We start from the raw sequence: 22,247 nt of genomic DNA, 5'->3' as shown, positions 1-22,247 counted from the left end.
AAACAAGTAGAGGACAAAAGAACTGGCAGCTTAAATAAAAACATCTACAGCAGACGAACAGAATTTGAAAGTTGTGTCCTTAAGAAATAACACAAAACTGACACACAACCTGAGAGATGCATCTGGCATCTTATGTTTGCAAGTTTCAGTAAACTGCTGCATCTATTTCCCATTTTCCTAGCAAAATACAAAGACATGATGGCTTATTAGCTCATCCTATCCTAAATAACCACTAATGTATGCCAACTATTGTCACTGCTACACTATCAAAAGCTGAAAACAAACATAAAAAACATACAAATTCATCACCACAACAACACAGTTGATAAATAAAGAAATACAGAAGCACACATGCAAATAGAGAGATGACATAAAAGTTCTCACTCAGCTCCCTGCGGTGCTGTTTTAAGCTCCAACTCACTCTAAACAACACCAACGGGGGTCTACTGCTTCCTGAGCATCAACGACCGCGCCACCTTTTTAAGATAAGATAAGATAAGATAAGATAAGATAAGATAAGATAAGATAAGATAAGATAAGATAAGATAACCTTTATTAGTCCCACACGTGGGAAATTTGTTTTGTCACAGCAGGAAGAGGACAGTGCAAAGGTTATTCACTAGTTTCAGTTTTATAATAATATAAAACTTAATTATATAATTATATTCAGGTTACATGACACTTATTGTATAAGATAATTATTTCTGGGATGCTGAATGACAATTTGATGTGTATTTTGTTGCTTTCAGTAGAAATCCTGCTGATGACTCAGTGGATTTTAGATGGAAATTCTGTGTTTCACTCACTATAAACCATCTTCTAATCAGAGGGCGAAAAAGCCACTCTTCTTATTTGGTATTAGCTGAAGAAAATATTTAATCTATACTGACCGTCATCGCTGTTGTCGTCCACCAGGATGACCTCCTTGAGCAAGTGTGTGATTGACAGCTGAGTGGACTGAGCGCAGGATCACCGACAGAGCCTCGTTGACGAAGATGAAGATGAGGGAGATTTGGGGAAGGTCTCTTGAGTAGCTGACCTTTCTACATCTGTAGAAAGACACGACACAACACCTGTAAACTACTTGCATTAAGTAATACGAGGTGCCAGTGGAGCACTAGAGTGATGGTTTGGGAAAAGTAGTCTACAAAGTTATACAATTAAAAAGACAATCATGATTTTGTATTGATGAGCCCATTTACCATGATTTCTAACATTTCTGATCAATTGAATGTTGTATTAAATAACAAGGAATATGCCTTTCTTTTTAAAAAATGAGGACATTTCTCAGTGAACCTTAATTTTTGAGTGCTCGCATATTTAATTTTGAATTTGTAAAAAAGACTAAACTACCTCCATAGAGCTGCTGACGTCTTGTTCAATGGGGCTGAAAGGCAGAGCAAGTGCTGCTTCCTGTTCAACTATAATCACAAGGATTTATTTTCCACATTGGCCTTTTAACTGCATGTGCTGTTTCAGATAGAAACCCTATTTTAAACTTGTTTTGTTTAAACAGCTCTAATGAAGCGGAAAGCGGCAGGGTGAGGCTTTGGCTCTAAGTTTAGCACATGTGGGAAAGGAAGGGGCTTCTTTTATTGTCTCCTTTTCACGTCTTTTTTTCTTTTATCGATTATCTTATTTCCTCTGTGAAATAATAGCTAATTAGAAGTTATTCTATAACAAATCCAGTGTTTTCAATTCACGAGGTTGGAGAACACTTTTTTAGGGTTTTTGGCAGGAAACCATTAGAAAACAGAAGGCAACATTAACAAGATTAACCACGAAGAACTGGGACATTTGTCACCTTTTTTCTCCTTCTGATACAATATTGCAAAAGTCTTGAGGCATCCTCATTTCGTTATATTCTGCTGGGAAAATGGGAAATAGGCAGAGCAATTCACTGAAACGTGCAAACATAAATGGAAATACAGTACATAAGGCAAAAATGTACTTGAAAGTCAATATTTGGTATGGCCACCTTTACTATCGAACATAGCCTGGACTCTCTCTTTCCGGAACACACTGCTTTAATAAATGTTGAGGTCTGGGCTCTGGGGAGGCCAATCCATGACTGATCTAGGTATACGTTTATTGTATTCACCGTGTGTTTGGGATCATTGTCGTAATGAATAAAAATATGCCTTTTCCAACTAGATGCTTTTCAGCTGGGACTGCATGATTAATGAAAATCTTAATATCTGGTTCATATTTCCATCAGCTTTCTCAAGATTCCCAACACCACTGGCAGAGCCTTCATCGTGTTTTACAGATGGATGTAAACACCCTCTGTTGGAGTCATATCAACAATTATTTGAACCAAAAATGTCAAATATGAATTCATAATGCTGTAAGACCTGTTGCCACTGATATAGTCCAGTTCTCGTGTAATTTACCATACCTCAGCCTTTTCTCCCTGTTTCTCTTCACTAAAAATGGCTTCCTGACAGCCTTCCACTGAGACCGTTTCTGATGAGGCTTCAGCAAACAGCAGATGGATCCATTAAAGGGCCAGTGCATCTCTCAGGTACTTCAAGTCTTTGCTTTTCTTTATATTTTTCTACATCTTAAGGACATGATTTCCAGATACAGTTCATCTGCTGTACAGAGTTATTTAGTCCTGCTACTTTTCCGGTTTCCTCAATTTTTTTAAGGACTCACAGCACGCCAGATTTTTGGGAACCACCTAGTTGGTTCAAAATGTTATTTTTACCTATCAGATTTTGTTATCTTTTAGATTCTTAAAGTGCTATGCTGTGGTGTGCTGGGGGAGCAGCACAGCAAAGAAGGACTCATCCAGGCTGGAAAAACTGATCAGGAAGGCTAGCTCTGTGGTCGGCATGAAGCTGGACACCCTGGTGACAGTGGCAGAGAAAAGGACACTAAAGAAACTGATGGACATTATGGACAATGCCAGGCATCCTCTGCACACGGCCATTAACAACCAGAAGAGTCTGTTCAGTGACAGGTTGCTTCTCCCCAAGACAAGAACTAACAGACTTAAAAACTCCTTTGTCCCACACGCCATCAGACTGTTTAACTCCTCTCTGGAGGGGAGAGGGAGGGGAAACAGGAGGACAAAGGAGGGGGGAACAACTAAGCTGTAGTGCCTCTTCACCTCACTGTGCAATACCTTTTGTGCAATACTTTTGTAAATAGTCAACAGTGCAATAGACCTCAATACTCGATACTTTGGGAGCCATAAACATCATTAGACCAGTGCACATATTGGTAAATGGACTGGTTCTTATATAGCGCTTTTCTACTCTTCTGAGCACTCAAAGCGCTTTACACAACTTGTGCATTCACCCATTCACACCCATTCGCACAAGCACATTGTTCTAGGTGCTTTCTAAGTAACATTCACACACATTCATACTCCGATGGATGCATCGGAGAGCAATTTGGGGTTAATATCTTGCCCAAGGATATTTGGCATGCAGACTGGGGGAAGCCAGGAATCGAACCACCAATCTTCCGATCAGCAGATGACCTGCTCTACCGCCTGAGCTACAGCCACCCCCTTATTGTCTCTATTGTGCTCTGTCTTGGTTGTTGAGTTGACTAATGTGGAAATAAAATTTATCCAGCAGTAAACCTGAGTTTGCGGTGAGGGAAGCATCTTGTACAGTACAGCACTTTCCAGCAGGAACTTCGATAGAATGTAAAATAAAACATTTTGTGTATTTTAAAATGACATTCAGTGTGTTTTTGTTGTTGCTGCACTAATCAACCACTTACTACTAACTGCAATGGTAGTTTATTGGATTGGAAAGTGTGGCGATGCTCGCCACCTGGTCTCCCTTCTTGCTTGTTGGTGTGGGCAGGTCTCATTTGTAGGTGCTGAAGAGCTGCTGTGGCTCATTTCCATCAGTGGCACTGGCAATACCTGGGCTCATTCTGTCAGTGAGGTAGTTGAAAAACCCCAGTTGGGTAAAGCGTTTGGGGGTTTTTGTTAACAGACATGCTTATCTATTTAGTTGGTGTTATTTTTTTCAGCTAAATTTTTTAGTGCAATTAGCACTTTCAGCATCAATCCATAGCAATGTGTTGTATTTTTCACATTGTCTGTGTGTAAAATACATATGTAAGCATAGATTACACAAAGGATCCTGCACGCCAAGCTGGATACAAATAGAAATCCCTGGAAACAATTCTTTCTGCGCTTAAGAGCAGCTTCCTATTGCAACGCTGGAGGATTTGTCACCATTACTGGATACGCTGCAGAAGCACAGCAAAGCAGTGACTGTGTGGAGTCGAAAACTATTACACCAACTACACTACACAGTCACCCACATTACCCCAATCACTGGCGTGTTTACACAACAGAGACGCTGAGTCTTTGTTACGGGCGCCAGCCACTGTGGCCTCGTTGTGTGGACACAGAGAGACCTTGCTGTGACTCGCGTCTTCCCTGCTGTGGATTTCTGGAAACCGCGCTTAAAGAAAGCACAAGACTTCTTTCGTAAAATGTGCCTTCCTGAACTTGTTGGGAAATACTTCTCGAAACAACGTGCTGCTCTAAATAGCCTGTAATGTTTCATGTTGTGGTTAAAGATTGATGACAGCTGTGTGGTGCGATGTAAATAGTTTGCATTTCATTTTTATGTGATTGCTGTGTACATGTGAATAGATCTATAATAAAGAAAAACAAACAAATATACTATTCTTTTTTGTTTTATTAAAACAACTTCACACAAAGTACAACTATTTACAATGTACAGTACATCCAAAAGAACAGCTTTAAGAATACTCAACAGGAGCAAGTGTCATTTGGCCCTGGTTTGACAACAACACTGGGGCACATATTAACAAAAACACAGCAAACCTTAACGATCTTATCAAGAAGTGTTGTGTCTTCAGCCTCACATGATAAGAGTAATCAGACTGTGTGTAACATTTTGAACTTGTTGCGCAAACTACCTATTACTCGCTCAACATGAATTCTCAGGTGGGCAATTGCTCTCGTTTGTTCAACGTCCCTTGCATCAAGTTGACAGTAGCCTTTTGTGAAAGCTGGAATCTTGACCTCCGCACACATCATTCCTACAGCATCTCTGATGTCAAAGCCTCTGTCAGCCAATACTACGTCCCCTGGTAACAGCTTTTGAAGAATGCCACATCTCTCTATGATGTGTTTATCTGATGCACGACTAGGGCTGGGCCATATTATACCATTCACGGTAATACCGGTATAATGTTAGGCAACGATAGGAAAATGAAATATCGCGATAGAATGGGAGTAAAACGCGCATGCGCAGTGCCTTTGTTTTCATACGCACATGGCCGATTGTTGAGTGAAACAGATGAACCAGAATTGGTTTGTAAAAATGGTGCAACTTCCGTGATGTGGAACTGGTTTGGTGTTTGTCTGTCAGATACACGACAAAGCACATTTTTTTGCAGAACATGCAAGCGGTCGTCGTTATTGTCGTATTTGTCGGACTAAGATGCTCTTAAATCTGGGAGTAATCTGGGTCCTAAACTCCGTATGCTTCAGGTCAAACAACACTGCAGCATCACTGAGAGTTAAAAACTGTCTAAATTCTTTCATCTTTAGTAAAACGATCAGCATTGCTGCTTTACCAGGTGTAACTATAAAGTTTAACTTCCATGAAAACAAAAAGTTATTACATTTAATGGAGTTAGAAGTTAGCAGGAAGCTAGCGGAAGTTAGCTCGCTAGTTTCGCTAGTTACCTAAGCATGATATAGCATGTTCTGACTGAGAGATTTCTGAAAAAAATCAAACGTACAGCTCTGCTATCACTTCCAACATAAATGAAGACAGGAAACTAAACAGCAGTGACGTTTGTAGGGTTACTGAAGTTGGGCTAGCTGGTATATAATGATGTGCTACGTGATCGCTAGCGACACAGCTATGTTAGCATAACATAAACAGTGAAGCTGGAGGACGAACACTAACACTTTTCCACTTATAAAAGTTAACGTGAAGGTTCTTCATGGTTAGAGACAAATGCAATCGCATGGCAGGATGCTGTAAACGGACCAAACTTCAGTCAGGAGAACAACTGAGATAATCTATCCACAATACCAGGTTAGTCATTAATATACTGCAACAACATGGGAATAGAGCAGCTGCCAGAGAATTCAACATTAATGAATCAATGGTACAGAAGTGGAGGAAGCAAGAAGAATGAGTTTAATAAAGTTTGATTTATCTGACTGCTTTGTTTCGCTTAATGTGCCTTATAATCCCGTGCACCTTATGGTCCGAAAAATGCGTACTGCACACTGCAGTTTAATGTTGCAAAGCACCTCTTTTTAACTTCAGTGGATATTATACATGGTTATGCTCAGGATATGTCAGCCCATTTCTACTGGAAATGCCTTTTGGTTAAACTTTCAGCAAGGAATTTGCATTTGCACTGTTACATTTTTATAAAGCTTTAATGTACATAAAAACCAGCTTCTTGTTTAAGTGAAAATAAATGGAAGGTTGTCTTTTTGCGCTAGTAATGTTGTGGAGTTGTATTTTGTCTCGCATCAATTATATCGTCGGTTATATCGTTATCGCAAATTTTCAAATATATATCGTGATAAATATTTTTGGCCATATCGCCCTGCTCTATGCACGACCCCCCATCCCCTGGAAATGAAAGAAATAGCTCCATGGGGTGTAATCCCGATGAGGTATTTTATGGTCTGTGTACCCTTGTAATGAGAGTATGTTTGTGCGCGTGCCTTTAAATTAGATGGTCTTTCTGTTCGAATCTCAAAACAGTCAACAATGATTGCTACTCGTTTTCCAAAAGTTTCAGTAAACTGTGGAGGCATTGTCGCCTGCAGACAGTGCCTCTCAGGCCAGTGCACCAGTGCTCCTAAGTGGGCATACAAAACATCAATGGTATCGGTGAAGACAGAAGACAGTGTTTTGTGCGACACATGGAATAGATGACAAAGATGCTGGACTGGAAGATCAAGTCTCAGACGCATTAGTGTGAGTAAGAGCATTTGGAAACCTGTCAGTTTCTTCGGTATTGGCAGGAAATCTTTGACAGTGTTGAAGAGGGACATTAAGACAGCATAACAATATAGTCCAGTGTAATATCTTACTTTTTCGGTATCGTCCTTTAAGAAAGTTTCATTCAGCTCTGTCTTTTGCAACTGTGCTCGAAGCAGTCTGTTCTCCTCCAACAGCCGGTTTATTTCTGCTCTGCCCTGTTGACTGCACACACAGTCCTTCGTCTGCCCTTCAGCTTCCGTGACGCTGTCACTCCCATCACCACTGTCCACATTTGCAGCTGGTACGTCAACCTCCACTTGTCCAACACAACTGCTGTCCACTGCCTCCATGACATGGTTGTTGTTCTTCTGTCAGACCTTCATCGATCATCAAGCCTGTAAGATAAAAAATAGTGCATAGACTTAAGGTTAATGTACACCAATATTCCAATGACAGGTGTGTGATTCATCTTTAAGTTATGTGCGGATTAGTGTACCATAAGAGCAATTTAGTATGTTTTCAGAGGGGGGTGTTTACCTGCAATGGGTGCTCTTTTTCGCTTCCGTTGCATACGCCTTGCGTGCCGGTCCGAGTCTGACACAGGTTTGTCGTCGTGCCCCATGTGCAGTGTTGGTGCCCAGTCTGGATTTGTTACATCCATTTCATATGCTGGTTTGCCTGCAATAATGCCAAATCAAAAGCTACTCAGTCGACATGACGTGGTTCTGCAGCATCACACATTAGCATGTTTTATCTCATTATCTATGACCGCAGCGCATTGAAAAAAAAACCCACTAAAAGCCTTTTGGTTTGGTCCTTTTACAGCATCCTGCCATGCGATTACATTTGTTCCTGACCACCGAGAACACTCACGTTAACTTTTATCGAGTGGAAAAAAAGTTAGCGTGTTTATATTGTGCTAACATAGCTGTGTTACTAGCGGTCACGTAGCACATCATTATATACCAGCTAGCCCAACTTCAGTAACCCTACAAATCAATCAATCAAGCTTTATTTATAAAGCACTTTTCATACAGAAAAAATGTAGCACAAAGTGCTTTACATAGTTAAAAGCAGCCCACCCCACCCTCCAACTCACTCCCCACACTCTCAATACACATATATCCCCCCACCCCCACCCACACACACACATACACACACGCGCACACTTAAAGAGTAAAAATTGGGCTGGGCTCGCATGAGCCAAGTGAGGAAACATTATAACAGAGAGCCGTCTGCACCGGGAGCCGGTCACAGACCGCAGCCTCCGGGCTGGGCACACAGCCGGAGGGAGGCCAAGGAGCCCCCCAACCAGGCTGAGAGGACCCCAGAGACCAGCAGCCACGGTCAATAACAGCCCCGGTGCAGAGAGCGCCCTCCGAGGAAACACTGGAGATATGACGCAATACGATATATACAGGGTAAAATGATAAAATAAATAAGAACAGGATACAATATAAATATAAATATAAATAGAGTAAGAAGATTAAAAAATGAATAAGAATAAAATCAAAAAATATTAGGTAAATCCTAAATTAATAATAGAATAACAGGATAGAATAAATAAGCATAAAAAATAAATAAACGCTAAGTAAAAGCTAAATTAAAAAGGTGGGTCTTGAGCCTGTTCTTAAAAACATGTACGTTCTCTGCGGCCCTGAGCTCCTCCGGCAGGCTGTTCCACAGACGAGGACCATACCACTGAAAAGCTGCCTCTCCGTGAGTATGTGTCCTGACTTTAGGGACAATCAAAAGGCCAGTACCAGAGGACCTCAGGGTCCGCGAGGGTTCGTATGGTAAAAGCAGATCTGAGAGATAAGAAGGCCCAAGACCATTAAGACATTTAAAAACCAATAAAAGAACTTTAAAATCGATCCTGAAACACACGGGGAGCCAATGCAGCGATTCTAAAACCGGTGTAATGTGGGCCCGCCCTCTGGTCTTCGTCAGCACACGAGCTGCCGAGTTTTGCAAGAGTTGTAAAGTTGAAATATTCTTCTTAGGAAGACCAGAGAGCAGGGCATTACAGTAATCAATGCGACTGGCAATAAAAGCATGCATCAGCATCTCCGTGTTGGCCCGAGAGAGAATAGGGCGGACTCTGGCTATATTTTTTAGATGATAAAATCCAATTTTGGTTACATGTTTAACATGTGGGATAAAACCAAGCTCAGAGTCAAAAATAACACCCAGGTTTTTCACTTGTAGCGAAGGACATAGTGAAAATGCCTCTAATTTAGACAAGAGTTTCTCTCTCTGAGCTTCAGGACCGACAATTAAAACTTCAGTTTTGTCCTGGTTAAGCTGTAAAAAGTTTTCTGCCATCCAAGATCTTATATCCAAGATACAGTTAAAAAGGGCATCCATTGGTCTGGTGTCATCAGGAGACACGGAGATGTACAGCTGCGTGTCATCAGCGTAACTGTGGAAGTTCACTCCATGCCTCCTGATGACACTGCCGAGAGGCAACATATACAAATTAAAAAGTACAGGGCCTAGAACCGACCCTTGAGGCACACCACATGTCATTTTATGGATCTTAGAGGAGCATGTATCCATACTCACCATAAAAGATCTGTCAGAGAGATAGGAAGTGAACCAGTTGTGTACAGCACCAGAGAGGCCCACCATGTGTTTTAGTCTGTTTAAAAGAATAGCGTGGTCTACTGTATCAAAGGCTGCGCTTAGATCCAGCAGCACCAGGACTGAGAGCTTTTGGGCGTCCCAGTTACATCTAAGATCATTTAAAACCTTTAGGAGAGCCGTCTCTGTGCTGTGGTTCACCCTAAATCCAGACTGGAATATCTCCAGGATCTGTCTATCATTGAGAAAATCAGTAATCTGAGTAAAAACAAGTTTTTCTAAGACTTTACTTAAAAATGGTAAGTTGGATACAGGTCTGTAGTTATTAAAATCATTACAATCCAAATTGCTCTTCTTCAGAAGGGGCCTCACCACCGCCGTTTTAAAGGCAGCAGGGAAGACACCCAACTGAAGAGAGCAATTCATCATGTATAAAAGCTCAGCCTCAAAAAATCCATAAAGTGTTTTAAAGAGTGAAGAGGGGATTGGATCTAAAAGACATGTGGTGGGTCTCACTGTGGAGAAAACCTTCTGAAAGTTCTCAGCATTAACCAGGACAAAGCTGTCCAGTGTCTCCTCAGGTACAATCGAGCCCTCAGATGTGTTTACAATCATATCGCGATTAGATAAAATATCAGATCTGATGGCGCTGATCTTTCCCCTGAAGTGGTCTGCAAACTGCTCACAGAGCGAGTCTGTGGGGGTTCTTTGGGAGCTGTTAAAATCAGGGTTAAATAAATGATCTATGGTGGAAAAGAGGACCTTGGGATTATTTTTGTTAATACTGATTATTTTGGCGAAGTATGAATTTCTTGACTTCCTTAATGTATTATTGTACATTTTAAATTGCTCGGAAAATATTTGATGGTTGATATTATTTTTATTTTTCCTCCATCTCCTTTCTGCTGCCCTGCAATTTCTTTTGAGTTTTTTGACTTCTTCGTTTCTCCAGGGTGATGCATGTTTTACGTTAATCTTTTTGGTGGTGAGTGGAGCAACGGAGTCAAGGCTTTTCTTCAGTTTGCTGTTAAAATAACTAAAAATCAAATCGCAGGGTGCAGGTAAAATCACAGGGGGGCATTTGACTAAAACCCTGGTAAAATTTGCAGCCACTGTCACTGCTGTTTAGTTTTCTGTCTTCATTTATGTTGGAAGTGATAAGAAAGCTGTACGTTTTAATTTGTTTCCAAAACCCCGCAGTCAGGACATGCTATATTGTATTTAGATAGAAGCTAGCGAGCTAACTTGCTGCTAACTTCTAACTCATATGTCATAAATTCCATTGTCATGGATGCCTGGATGTTTAACTCAGTTGTTACACCTGGTAGAGCAGAACGCTGATAATTTTATTAAAGATGAAAGACTTAAGACAGTGTTTTAACTCTCAGTAATGCCACAGTGATCATTTGATATATGGACCTGCAGCAGAGTTTAGGCCCAGACACGGCTAGTGACGTCAGACTCAACAATCGGATAGTGATATGAATTACTTTAGAACTCACCGGAGAGAAAATGCCGCGAGCAAACCAACAAAAAGCTGGGGATTGCACGGAACTCGATATCCGCTCGTCTCACCGCTGCAATCCATGCCTGGCGTCTTTGTTTGGTGATATCGGATACATGGGATCCCTCACGTTGCCGCCAGGATGGAAAACGATTAAAAGATTAATCCAGTTTCTTGCCTTCACGATCGTGAGATCTAACATTGCAACCGACTACACACGTACCACCATAGCTGAAGCTGTATCCTTTGTCTGGCCTACTGTGATGGCGGCAGGGGGCGCATTCTAAAATGTCATGTGACAATCTGATTCATGAAGAGTGATGATGTCACAAGGACATGTGATGATGTCACAAGGACATGTGATGATGTCACAAGCACATGCCTTTGAGCCTTTTCTATAAATAGGGGTCAGGAGCAGCAAGTTTTAGTCAGTTTGTTCGCAGCCTTCAAACGTTCGACCAGAGCTATATTTGAAAGTATTTGTAAACCTCTTCAGAGTCACTGTGCACAGGATTAAAAATGTATCCACGAAAATGCCAACAAAGAATAAACAATCTTGCTGCCTCTCCTTCGAGGTCTGGCCAGCCACTCACTTCAAGAGGGAAGCCTGATATGACACGATCCATTGGTGCCTCATCAGTCCAAAGGACATTACAGGAAAACTCCGACCTACATGCAAAAATTAAACAAATTGAAGAAGAGAAGCTTCAACTGGAGGAGAAGTGCAGACAATTGGAAGCACGAAATCAAGAGCTGGAAAAACAACAGCAACGCCAGCCTTACACAAAAATTATTAGTGAGGCCTGGGAAGGAAAGTTTGGTGAAGCACGACAGAAGATTTTGTTCCTGATGAAGGAAAACAAGACAAAGAGTGCTGAATTAAAAGAAACGTCTGCCCAGCTTCAACGCGCGAATGCTACTATTGGGGAGATGCAAAGGGATCTCCAAAACATGGAGCAAAAGAATCAGGCGCTCCAAGGAACGCTTGATGAAGCTATGGAACAAACTGCACAAATCCTCGGACAGAAAAAGGAAGGGGTCACACAAATGCAGGACCAACTCAAAGGCATAAAGAAAAAATACGAAGTGCTGAAAGTCAGGCTGGATGAAACAGAGTGCAAAAAAAAAGAGCTTCTTCAAGAGAAAGAGCAACAGGAAGAAGAAAAAAAACGTATTCTCCAGGACTCAGACAACTTGAAGTGTGAAAACGCTGAAATGCTTGCACAAAAGCAGCAACAAGAGAAAATAAATGAAGACCTGCAGCGTAAGCTTCAAGAAATCACAAGAAGAAATGAGCAGTTAGAAAAGATGCACAAGGAAAAACAACAGCAAAATACAGACAAGTGCAATCTATTAAAAGAAATGGAGCAAAGATGCCAGAAACTTGAGAAGGAAGTTGAAGAAACAACCGATCAGTTGAGAACCCTCATCCTAGAGAAAAAAGTGGTCGTGGAAAAGCTCATGGAAAAGAAGAAAAAACGTTTCCGCTTCTTCTGGAGGAGGGACACTCCTGCTTTTTCTACTTTTTCTATTTTTTCTACTGCTGACGTCACCTCGTCTCCCTCCACCTCTGTTCCATCTTAATTTTCACCTCTCCTCTCCCCTTCTCTCCTAACACTTCTTCCCTCTCTCCTTCATCTTTTTTCACCCCAACCAGTCCCGGCAGTTGACTGCCCCTCGTGAGCCTGGTTCTGCCGGAAGTTTCTGCCCGTTTAAAGGCAGTTTTTCTTCCCCACTGTCGCCTAGTGCTTGCTCAGAGGGGATTGTTGGGGTTTTCTCTTTTCTTTTTTTTTCCCTTCTTATTACCATTTTCCTTTATTTACCGATTTGTTTTGTTTACTTTTCTTTTATGTTGTTTCTTTATTTACTTGTTTAACTTTTTTTCAACTTATGTAATAAACTAATAAACCAATTGAATTTATCCTCTGCGTATTTTACATCTAATCTTTAAAGAATATTTCCAAAACATTTTCAAACATCACGATCTGTCTTTTGTTTGCTTGTTAAAACCCCGTAAATGGTGGAGTAAAAACCCTGTGATATGGTTTAAAACATCAAAATAGACTAAACAACTAGTCTAAAACTAAGAGACACAGGATAAAGTTGGTGTGAAGGTTTCAGTCTGTGAATGAATCTAAGCACCATCACCTTAACTTTAAATTCATCTCTGTTACCCTCTTTGTGACTGAACTCTGACCGTGAGCACCACAGCCACTGCGCACCAGTCACACACACTTTAAATCCATCACAGTAAACCAGTTAGTTTACCTCAGTTTGTTTTGCAGCACATTTCACAACATGCAAAAGCATAATGTGCCATGTATAGACTCAAAATCTGATTTAAAAACATGAGGACTGACCTGTAAGCTTTACATTTACAGTTTATCACATACCACTGAGCAGTTCTTACCTGTAATTCTAAGCCCTCTTCTTCCTTTTCTGGTTTAAAACATCAAATTAGACTAAACAACTAGTCTAAAACCAAGAGACACTTAAATATTAAGTTAAACCTCTGGGGTTGCCGGACGCGCCGGCGCGTCAAAATCACATGACCAATTTAAGACGACACAGCTACAAGATGCAGCGATTCAGAGGCTGTATCCCAATTCAGGGTCTGCAGCCTTAAAGGCCGCATTTTAAGGCCGATTACGTCACCATGCCAGTCTCCTATTGCCAGAGGCTGAAGTGTGTGTGCAGTCACCAGGTGATAATCTGATATCGTCTACTTCCCCACTGATGTTAAGTAATATGAAAAAAATAATGAATCCCACCTTAGGCCGAATGTGTGACTCTCTTCGTAGTGGAAGAGAGAATGAATCTTCCCATCCGAATTCACGGCAATCAGTCTGTCAATCAAATCCTGTGGAGTAAAATGAGAGGCTTTGAACAAGAATGCACCGGATAGGGTGCAAAACGAAAACTGTGTGGAAATTTACAATGGGTAAGGTGGAGAACGTATATCAGTCTCAGTGTGAGAGGGTTTATTTGAATGCGTTTGAAGTAAAACAAATGGGTGGGTGGTGTTTGGAGGCCAAATAAAAAGTGCAAACATGCCCTCAGATGGATGACAAAAAAAACCTGCAGTGTGTGGAAAAGAAGAAGAAGAAAAACACTTACAGGTATGGAGGTTGGCATCTCCCTCAGGGTGTATTCGCTTTTGTTGGCCAAAGACTGTCGGCCCAGCAGTTGCCACACCGACTGGGAAGAGGAGAGGAGGTTGACCAAGTACAGGAAGGACTGAAGAGGAAAGTAAATACAGCAGCTGTTAGAGAGAAAAAATGTATTTGCTTTTAAAGACCATTGTGAATGCATTTGTGCACGTCATGGATTGATCAAATCCTAACACATAATAATAATATAACACTATTCAACTACAAACACTACCGATAATATGACAAATAATATCTGTAGTATTCAAAGCAAAACAAAATGTAAAAAGAATTTATGATTGCAAAGGTAAAACATGGTTTACCACACTCTCAAAACTGAATAAGACATATATTCTGAGCAGAGTGGTTGAGCAGAAACCTATTGCAGCCTGAAGAATATTAAACTACAGGAAAGCTCCCTGCATTTTTCACTGGGTCTGGTAGAACAGGGAAAACATATCATCAAAAGCATCAAAGGAAAAAAAGAGAGACACTTGCACAAACGAGCTACAACTTAGATTATATTAAACAGCTTCAAAGAAACGTAAAGAAAAAAACAAGATACGATGGATTTTTTTTTCTAAAATAGAAATATCTATACTTTCATGTGTCTTCTGATGTTTCTGTGCATGTGTGAACTTATCTTCATATGTACTACCAAACCTCCTACTGTACTTAGCACAGATTAAAGCAAAGACTCGAGTTAATTCACCAAAGTGCTGGTGTGTGTATATTTAGTTTTCCTTTGACCTCAGCATATATGTATAACCCACTGATAAGGCAGACTTTAAAGTCGCCTGTGGCAGGACACAGTTTACACATCACTGGCTGTCCGTATTCACTTGGCTAGTCTCTCTGAGAGAGATGACTTGGCTGCTGTCAGAGGCCAAGCATCAGACACACACAGACAGGCTCACGCTGGAGCTTGTTGAAGCTTTCCTGAGAGAAATTCTGCCAAAAACATAACTAAAAATGCAGTCTTATGAAAGTAAGGCTTATTTGCCCAGACACCCATAAACCAATCAGCAAAAAGCCTTTCTTGTTAACAAAATCACTATTGCCAGTTTCTTAAATATGAATATTCACAAGTGAATTTTCTACATGGCTGCTGGTATCACAGCAACACATGGACCACTATTCTGAGTCCTGGGTTAATAATAATTGGAATCAATTTAATTTTAATCAATTTAAACACCTTTGTAACCAGTGAGCTAAAAACATGATGGAAAAGCAAAACTTCTAAGAGATCTGTGTCTGTACTATTATGTAGATATCTAAAAATTGGGGCATTGTGGGCTCCAGGAAGTTTCTCCTTCTCCCTCTCTCTCACACACACACGCACGCACATACATACAATACCTTAATGCAACTCCTATCTGTGGGGTCAATGGGAGTTGGTTTGGGACGGACCACTCTGATGTCGTCACTGCTGCACTCAAGAACAGACCATAGCTCTAGTACCAGGGCCCGAATAAAGCCTGAGACAGAACACGGAGAAATTTGTTGTACCAAACATTTATTTGAAATAGCAGCAACTAAAATTATTAACAGTGCTTTAATAAATAAACGACTGACTTTGTTATTGTGTCCAATCTTTTAAAGAAATCTGTCTTTGCATTGCTGGCACCGTTTTGATTGGAGGATTTGAATCTCAGGAAGGAAGGAATTTATAATGCCACTCCCTTTGATCCCATTTAATCTCTTCCCTGTTGCACTTTGGCCTGTCAGTAACTACATTTGAATTTTGCAGCTCAAGCTTGCACATAAAGGCTGGATAAAAACGTTAATGCAATCAAAATGTACGCAGCCCTCGCTGGAAAACTGGGGATACAGTACAGTACATAAATGATGAAGCAAAGACAAAACATTAGTGTCATGGAAGAAGAAATAGTCAGTGCATCACGGGAAGCTCCCAGCAATAAAACCTGCATTTGTATTGACACATAAACCTTAATTTGTGAGCAATTTTCAGTGTATTTCAGTTAAATTAACGAGACAAATATAACAAAAGGGATTTTATACTTAGAAGAAGAATATGAAATTGAAATATTAAACTAAGAAAACTATAAATACTGCAGTTCTAGAGTTACAGATATACAATTAAGCTTTGCATATCAGTGCTGTATAACCCAGGGAATGTACTTTTTTTTTTTTTATAATTGAATAGTAATGGAAATCATGAACTGTTTTTCAGAGGTCATAGATCAAATGAGCAGTAGAGTTTTTCTCACAGAATGGTTCTTTCACATAGAAAGCAGTGTGTGCTGCAGGTTTAGCAAATGGCCCATCATTTGTATCTCCAGTGTCTGTTGAAGTGTACAGTATCTGTGTGTGTGCATGACCGTCGGTGCTCTCTGCTCACTCGGGTTCAGAGGTACAGGGAGGAGGCTCAGCAGGAGTAGAGGCAGCTGCTTCATCACAAACATGCCAGGTGCAGGCGGTAAAGGCCCTTTCTGTTTCCTCTCAACCCTCCTGCCAAAGCCATAGAACTCTGCCGAGGTGAACCAGACAACACAATATAGACATTTTTCCCTGTTCCTACATGGAAACACAAGATCAAACGGGCATTTTTTTTTGGCATAAATATGTATATCATATCGGACTCAGTTTGTTCCTGTTATTGTTTTTGCACTGTACTTGTCATCCATTCCAGTGAAACGATGCAGAAGGTTGTAGGTTGTGCAATAGTGCCATCTAGAGGTGAAGTAACATCACACTGCCCGTGCTCTTGTCTCGTCACGGTGTTTGCGTGTTTCTCCCTCTCTGCACACTCATGGGAATGTGCTGTCAGGCAGGACTCAGCGTTATATTCACAATATGTGGAAAATATATTGATATTGAATGTTCAAATATGAGGATATGTATAATGTATAGGTTGACTTTGCTCTACCTACACTTCTGGCAGAGCAGCAGTTGCAATGCGAACACATAATTAAACGGTGTATTTATAGGAACAGATTTCTTGCCTATGGCAGACAAAGTGATTTTAAACGTGTAAAAGGTTTCATTCACAGATGATTTATTACTATCACACCCTGGAGACTTTATAAAGAGCACTGCTGCAAAAGCAGCCTAAACAAACTTGTACAGTAGGTCACGCTGGTTTAGTTTTTCATCAAAATGCTTTTTTTCTTTTACTATTATTTTTGAAAACGTTACAGCACTGGTGGACATTTCCTACCAAATAAGAACTAGACACTACTGTTATGTAGTGGTTAATTGGAAAACTGTTTTATCACGAATTTCTTATTTAGAAATAATTAAAATTTTATTTGATGTTTTTTTTTTTTTGGATGGATACTGTTATTGCAGTGATGCTGTAATTAAACTGTCTTCACCCCAGTAGAATAATTGCATGACTCCATCACTGAAGTGGAGGGTTTGCTTTGGAGGGGAAACGCACAGTGTCTCTTTAGTAGCATGGTGGTTGGATCCCACATTTGTTTCTTATGTAACATTGTAAATAGCTGCTAAGACAGCATATCTATTGGACAAGCACATATTATACATACTTTGCACGTGCAGTATTTAATAGAAAGCAGTGTGTGCTGCAGGTTTAGCAAATGGCCCATCATTTGTAAGCTCTGTCTGGACTATATCACTTTTTGAGGTCATCCTTCTTTCTGTCAGTCTGCCTTTTTATCGATGGCACAAACATATGTCACATCATGGAACACATGAGTGCTCCACAGCCAGCGCTGCTCAACACAGCAGGGAACTGTTCTTGCGTGGGTAAAGTCATAGGAGAGAATAGGTTTCAGAACGCAGCGGTGCTGTTATAAGCGAAGGGCTGATAAGTAATCAGACTTCTTTTCCCATAACCAGTTGAGTCGCCCCTTCTAGCCAATAGAAAGAATGCAGGATTAAAATATTTGTTCACTAGCTTCATTTTTTGACCTCTTTTGACAAGAGTACGGTATTTCCTGGAGCCTTTTGCATATGGATAAACCTAGTATCAGTATACAACTGATATGTGAATCCATTTATCAAAAAAGAACGCCTCTTCTTACTCTTTCTTACCCAAACAAAAACGGTTTGACAAATACATTTCTCCCTAAGCTGCCTTAAGTCTCCTTTATACCGACAACACAAAAACAACAACAACAACTTATAATATAAGCCTTAAGCATCACAGCTGACAAGTGTTTGTTGTGTCCAAATAACTGCAATAGTACCTGAACTGTGCAGAGCCACAACTCCCGGAGCAGTTGCTGCCACCTGTGTCACCATCACCCCGTAGCCAAACTTCTCGCAGCTGCTCACCTACAGAAAACACACAGAAATCTCATACCCCTAGAAATATTTCAGCCTTTCACTATCACAGTTTTTGGTTATCAGGTAAAAAATGAATGAGAGTTTGGAAAAAGGATGGAAAAGGTTTAGGTCAAATGTAGTACTAATGTATCATAAAGGGAGATGTGTAAGTAAATCTGGGATTCTGGAAAGGCACAACATAATGTAGTTAAACATGCTGTGGAGAATTTAAATTGTAAATTGATATTGGAGTGTGCAGGCCCTTCATTAATTACAACACAATGCCACAACTAAAAATAGACAAAATATAATTACATTCCATAATTAAAGTGTAATGCCAAACTAGAGAAGCAATTACAATGGTGCGTAAACAATGGCAGTAAATTAAGCCCACGGGGGATCAGCTAAGGTTTGCAGCAAGCCTGAGTGTTTGTGTGTTTACAATTTGAATCTTAGACTCAGACCCTGTGACAAGGTCTGTGAAAACCACGTTTTTATGCCTGAAATACTACAGTACTACACTCCCACCAGATGAGCTCATGCAGCCTGTCACGAACCGGGACATACAACCATGACAAAACAGGAGATGCACACACAATTTATTGTGTTATTAATTTAGATCAACTGTGCTAATATAGTATACCAAAATGAAAACAATAACTCAAATTTCAGATATTTGAGGTTGTGCTGAAAATAATGGTGCCAAATAAGGCAAGAAAAACATATTTTAAAGGTGAAATATAGAGGTAAAATCAAAAATAGTCAAGAACGGCCAATTATACCCTGGACCACAGAGGGTTAAATTTGAAAACGGTTTAAAAAAAAACATCCCCATTCTAAAATGTCATGTGACAATCTGATTCATGAAGAGTGATGATGTCACAAGGACATGTGATGATGTCACAAGGACATGTGATGATGTCACAAGCACATGCCTTTGAGCCTTTGAAGTTTTTCTATAAATAGGGGTCAGGAGCAGCAAGTTTTAGTCAGTTTGTTCGCAGCCTTCAAACGTTCGACCAGAGCTATATTTGAAAGTATTTGTAAACCTCTGTAACATCACGCTCCAAAGCCCTGTGACGTTTCTGTGTTCTGTGACGTTGTCCCAAAGAAAGACCTTTAAATGCGATAAATAGCCTAAACGTTTTCGTTTATGACTAGTTTACCGTGTTATGACTGTGAACAGGGGGGAAGTCGCGCAAGAGAAATGTCGACCAAAACAATTGCAAGTAAGCCAAAGTCAGTTCCTAAAAGTCAACCCGCAGGTGTTTCCACCACCATCAGACCCTCCACTTCTGTAAGACCTCCATTAAGAATAACTGATGCAAAGAAAACCGCTCGGGTGGGAAAAACTCAGAATGGAAGACCGGCAGCTGTGAAACAGCCCCCGAAGAGGGATATGAAAAAGAATGTGGACAGTAAACTGGTCAGCTTAATTACAAATGAAATTGTATACAGTGGAGCGACTGTGTCATTTGATGACATCGCAGGGCAGGATCTGGCAAAGCAAGCACTTCAAGAAATTGTCATCCTTCCTGCCTTAAGACCTGATCTCTTTACTGGTCTGAGAGCTCCTGCACGTGGCTTGCTTTTATTTGGCCCACCAGGAAATGGGAAGACCATGCTCGCCAAAGCAGTTGCTGCAGAGTCTAATGCAACATTCTTCAACATCAGTGCTGCTAGTTTGACCTCCAAATATGTGGGAGAAGGCGAGAAGCTCGTACGAGCACTCTTTGCAGTTGCAAGAGAGAGACAGCCCTCAGTAATCTTCATCGATGAAGTGGACGGCTTGCTCTGTCAAAGGAGGGAGGGGGAGCACGACGCCTCTCGCCGTTTAAAAACTGAGTTCCTCATTGAGTTTGACGGGTTGCAGTCAGGAAAGGATGACAGAGTACTTGTAATGGGAGCAACGAACAGGCCCCAGGAGCTCGATGAAGCAATATTAAGGCGCTTTGCAAAAAGAGTATATGTGACCTTACCCGATGAGAAGACAAGATTTACGCTGCTGAAAAATCTTTTGGGAACGCACGGGAGTCCACTGAGCCAAGACGAACTGTCCTGTCTTGCAAAAGTGACTGAAGGATATTCAGGGAGCGATTTGACAGCATTAGCCAAAGATGCTGCACTTGGCCCAATAAGAGAGTTGGCACCAGAACAAGTCCGTGTTATAGCTGCTGCTGAGGTGCGCAACATTAAGATAAAAGACTTTGAGGATTCTCTGAAGCAAATCAAACCAACTGTTAGTCCAGCAACTCTTAACATGTACACCAAATAGAACAAAGATTTTGGTGGTCCTTCTTCAATAAATCCAAATCCAGTCAGGCTGGATGAAACAGAGTGCAAAAATAAAGAGCTTCTTCAAGAGAAAGAGCAACAGGAAAAAGAAAAAAAACGTATTCTCCAGGACTTGGAGAGAAGAAATCTACAACTGAACAAATTAATACAATGAAGGACAGAACACCTGAACTGGAAGGAGAAGTATTGGAAAAACGACGTTCAAAGATGCAGCGTAGGATCAATGAAATGGCGAAAAAACACTCAGAGGTCATTAATGAGATGTTGTTGAACTCAGACAACTTGAAGTGTGAAAACGCTGAAATGCTTGCACAAAAGCAGCAACAAGAGAAAATAAATGAAGACCTGCAGCGTAAGCTTCAAGAAATCACAAGAAGAAATGAGCAGTTAGAAAAGATGCACAAGGAAAAACAACAGCAAAATACAGACAAGTGCAATCTATTAAAAGAAATGGAGCAAAGATGCCAGAAACTTGAGAAGGAAGTTGAAGAAACAACCGATCAGTTGAGAACCCTCATCCTAGAGAAAAAAGTGGTCGTGGAAAAGCTCATGGAAAAGAAGAAAAAACGTTTCCGCTTCTTCTGGAGGAGGGACACTCCTGCTTTTTCTACTCTTTCTATTTTTTCTACTGCTGACGTCACCTCGTCTCCCTCCACCTCTGTTCCATCTTAATTTTCACCTCTCCTCTCCCCTTCTCTCCTAACACTTCTTCCCTCTCTCCTTCATCTTTTTTCACCCCAACCAGTCCCGGCAGTTGACTGCCCCTCGTGAGCCTGGTTCTGCCGGAAGTTTCTGCCCGTTTAAAGGCAGTTTTTCTTCCCCACTGTCGCCTAGTGCTTGCTCAGAGGGGATTGTTGGGGTTTTCTCTTTTCTTTTTTTTCCCCTTCTTATTACCATTTTCCTTTATTTACCGATTTGTTTTGTTTACTTTTCTTTTACGTTGTTTCTTTATTTACTTGTTTAACTTTTTTTCAACTTATGTAATAAACTAATAAACCAATTGAATTTATCCTCTGCGTATTTTACATCTAATCTTTAAAGAATATTTCCAAAACATTTTCAAACATCACGATCTGTCTTTTGTTTGCTTGTTAAAACCCCGTAAATGGTGGAGTAAAAACCCTGTGATATGGTTTAAAACATCAAAATAGACTAAACAACTAGTCTAAAACTAAGAGACACAGGATAAAGTTGGTGTGAAGGTTTCAGTCTGTGAATGAATCTAAGCACCATCACCTTAACTTTAAATTCATCTCTGTTACCCTCTTTGTGACTGAACTCTGACCGTGAGCACCACAGCCACTGCGCACCAGTCACACGCACTTTAAATCCATCACAGTAAACCAGTTAGTTTACCTCAGTTTGTTTTGCAGCACATTTCACAACATGCAAAAGCATAATGTGCCATGTACAGACTCAAAATCTGATTTAAAAACATGAGGACTGACCTGTAAGCTTTACATTTACAGTTTATCACATACCACTGAGCAGTTCTTACCT

At 40.6% G+C, this 22,247-nt stretch overlaps 1 protein-coding gene, 1 long non-coding RNA gene and 1 pseudogene across 4 annotated transcripts; 2 read left to right on the top strand and 1 right to left on the bottom strand.

Annotated features, from left to right (window-relative positions):
- The first annotated feature begins 526 nt into the window (after window positions 1-526).
- Window positions 527-3,694, top strand: LOC145431060 (uncharacterized). Its single transcript, XR_013911423.1, has 2 exons — window positions 527-2,524; window positions 2,735-3,694. It is a non-coding gene; the product is annotated as an uncharacterized LOC145431060 (long non-coding RNA).
- A 964-nt stretch (window positions 3,695-4,658) lies between these two features.
- LOC113008061 (uncharacterized) lies at window positions 4,659-13,927 on the bottom strand. 2 transcript variants are annotated; one of them, XM_080306373.1, is made up of 3 exons: window positions 13,821-13,927; window positions 7,500-7,640; window positions 4,659-7,357 (listed from the first exon to the last, which is right to left on the bottom strand). In XM_080306373.1, the coding sequence occupies exon 3, from the start codon at window positions 7,310-7,312 to the stop codon at window positions 6,527-6,529; it is 786 nt and encodes a 261-aa protein (XP_080162499.1). In that variant the 5' UTR covers window positions 7,313-7,357; window positions 7,500-7,640; window positions 13,821-13,927; the 3' UTR covers window positions 4,659-6,526. The 2 variants fall into 2 exon arrangements, with proteins under 2 accessions (XP_080162499.1, XP_080162498.1); XM_080306372.1 differs by lacking the exon at window positions 13,821-13,927 and adding an exon at window positions 11,048-13,355.
- A 1,623-nt stretch (window positions 13,928-15,550) lies between these two features.
- LOC145431049 (spastin pseudogene) lies at window positions 15,551-22,147 on the top strand (annotated as a pseudogene). Its single transcript, XR_013911417.1, has one exon. The product of XR_013911417.1 is annotated as a spastin pseudogene (transcript).
- Window positions 22,148-22,247: the final 100 nt, after the last annotated feature.

This window comes from Astatotilapia calliptera, chromosome 9 (assembly GCF_964374335.1).
Source record: "Astatotilapia calliptera chromosome 9, fAstCal68.1, whole genome shotgun sequence".
Lineage (NCBI taxonomy): Eukaryota > Metazoa > Chordata > Actinopteri > Cichliformes > Cichlidae > Astatotilapia > Astatotilapia calliptera.
This window is presented reverse-complemented; position numbering and strand designations above follow the sequence as displayed.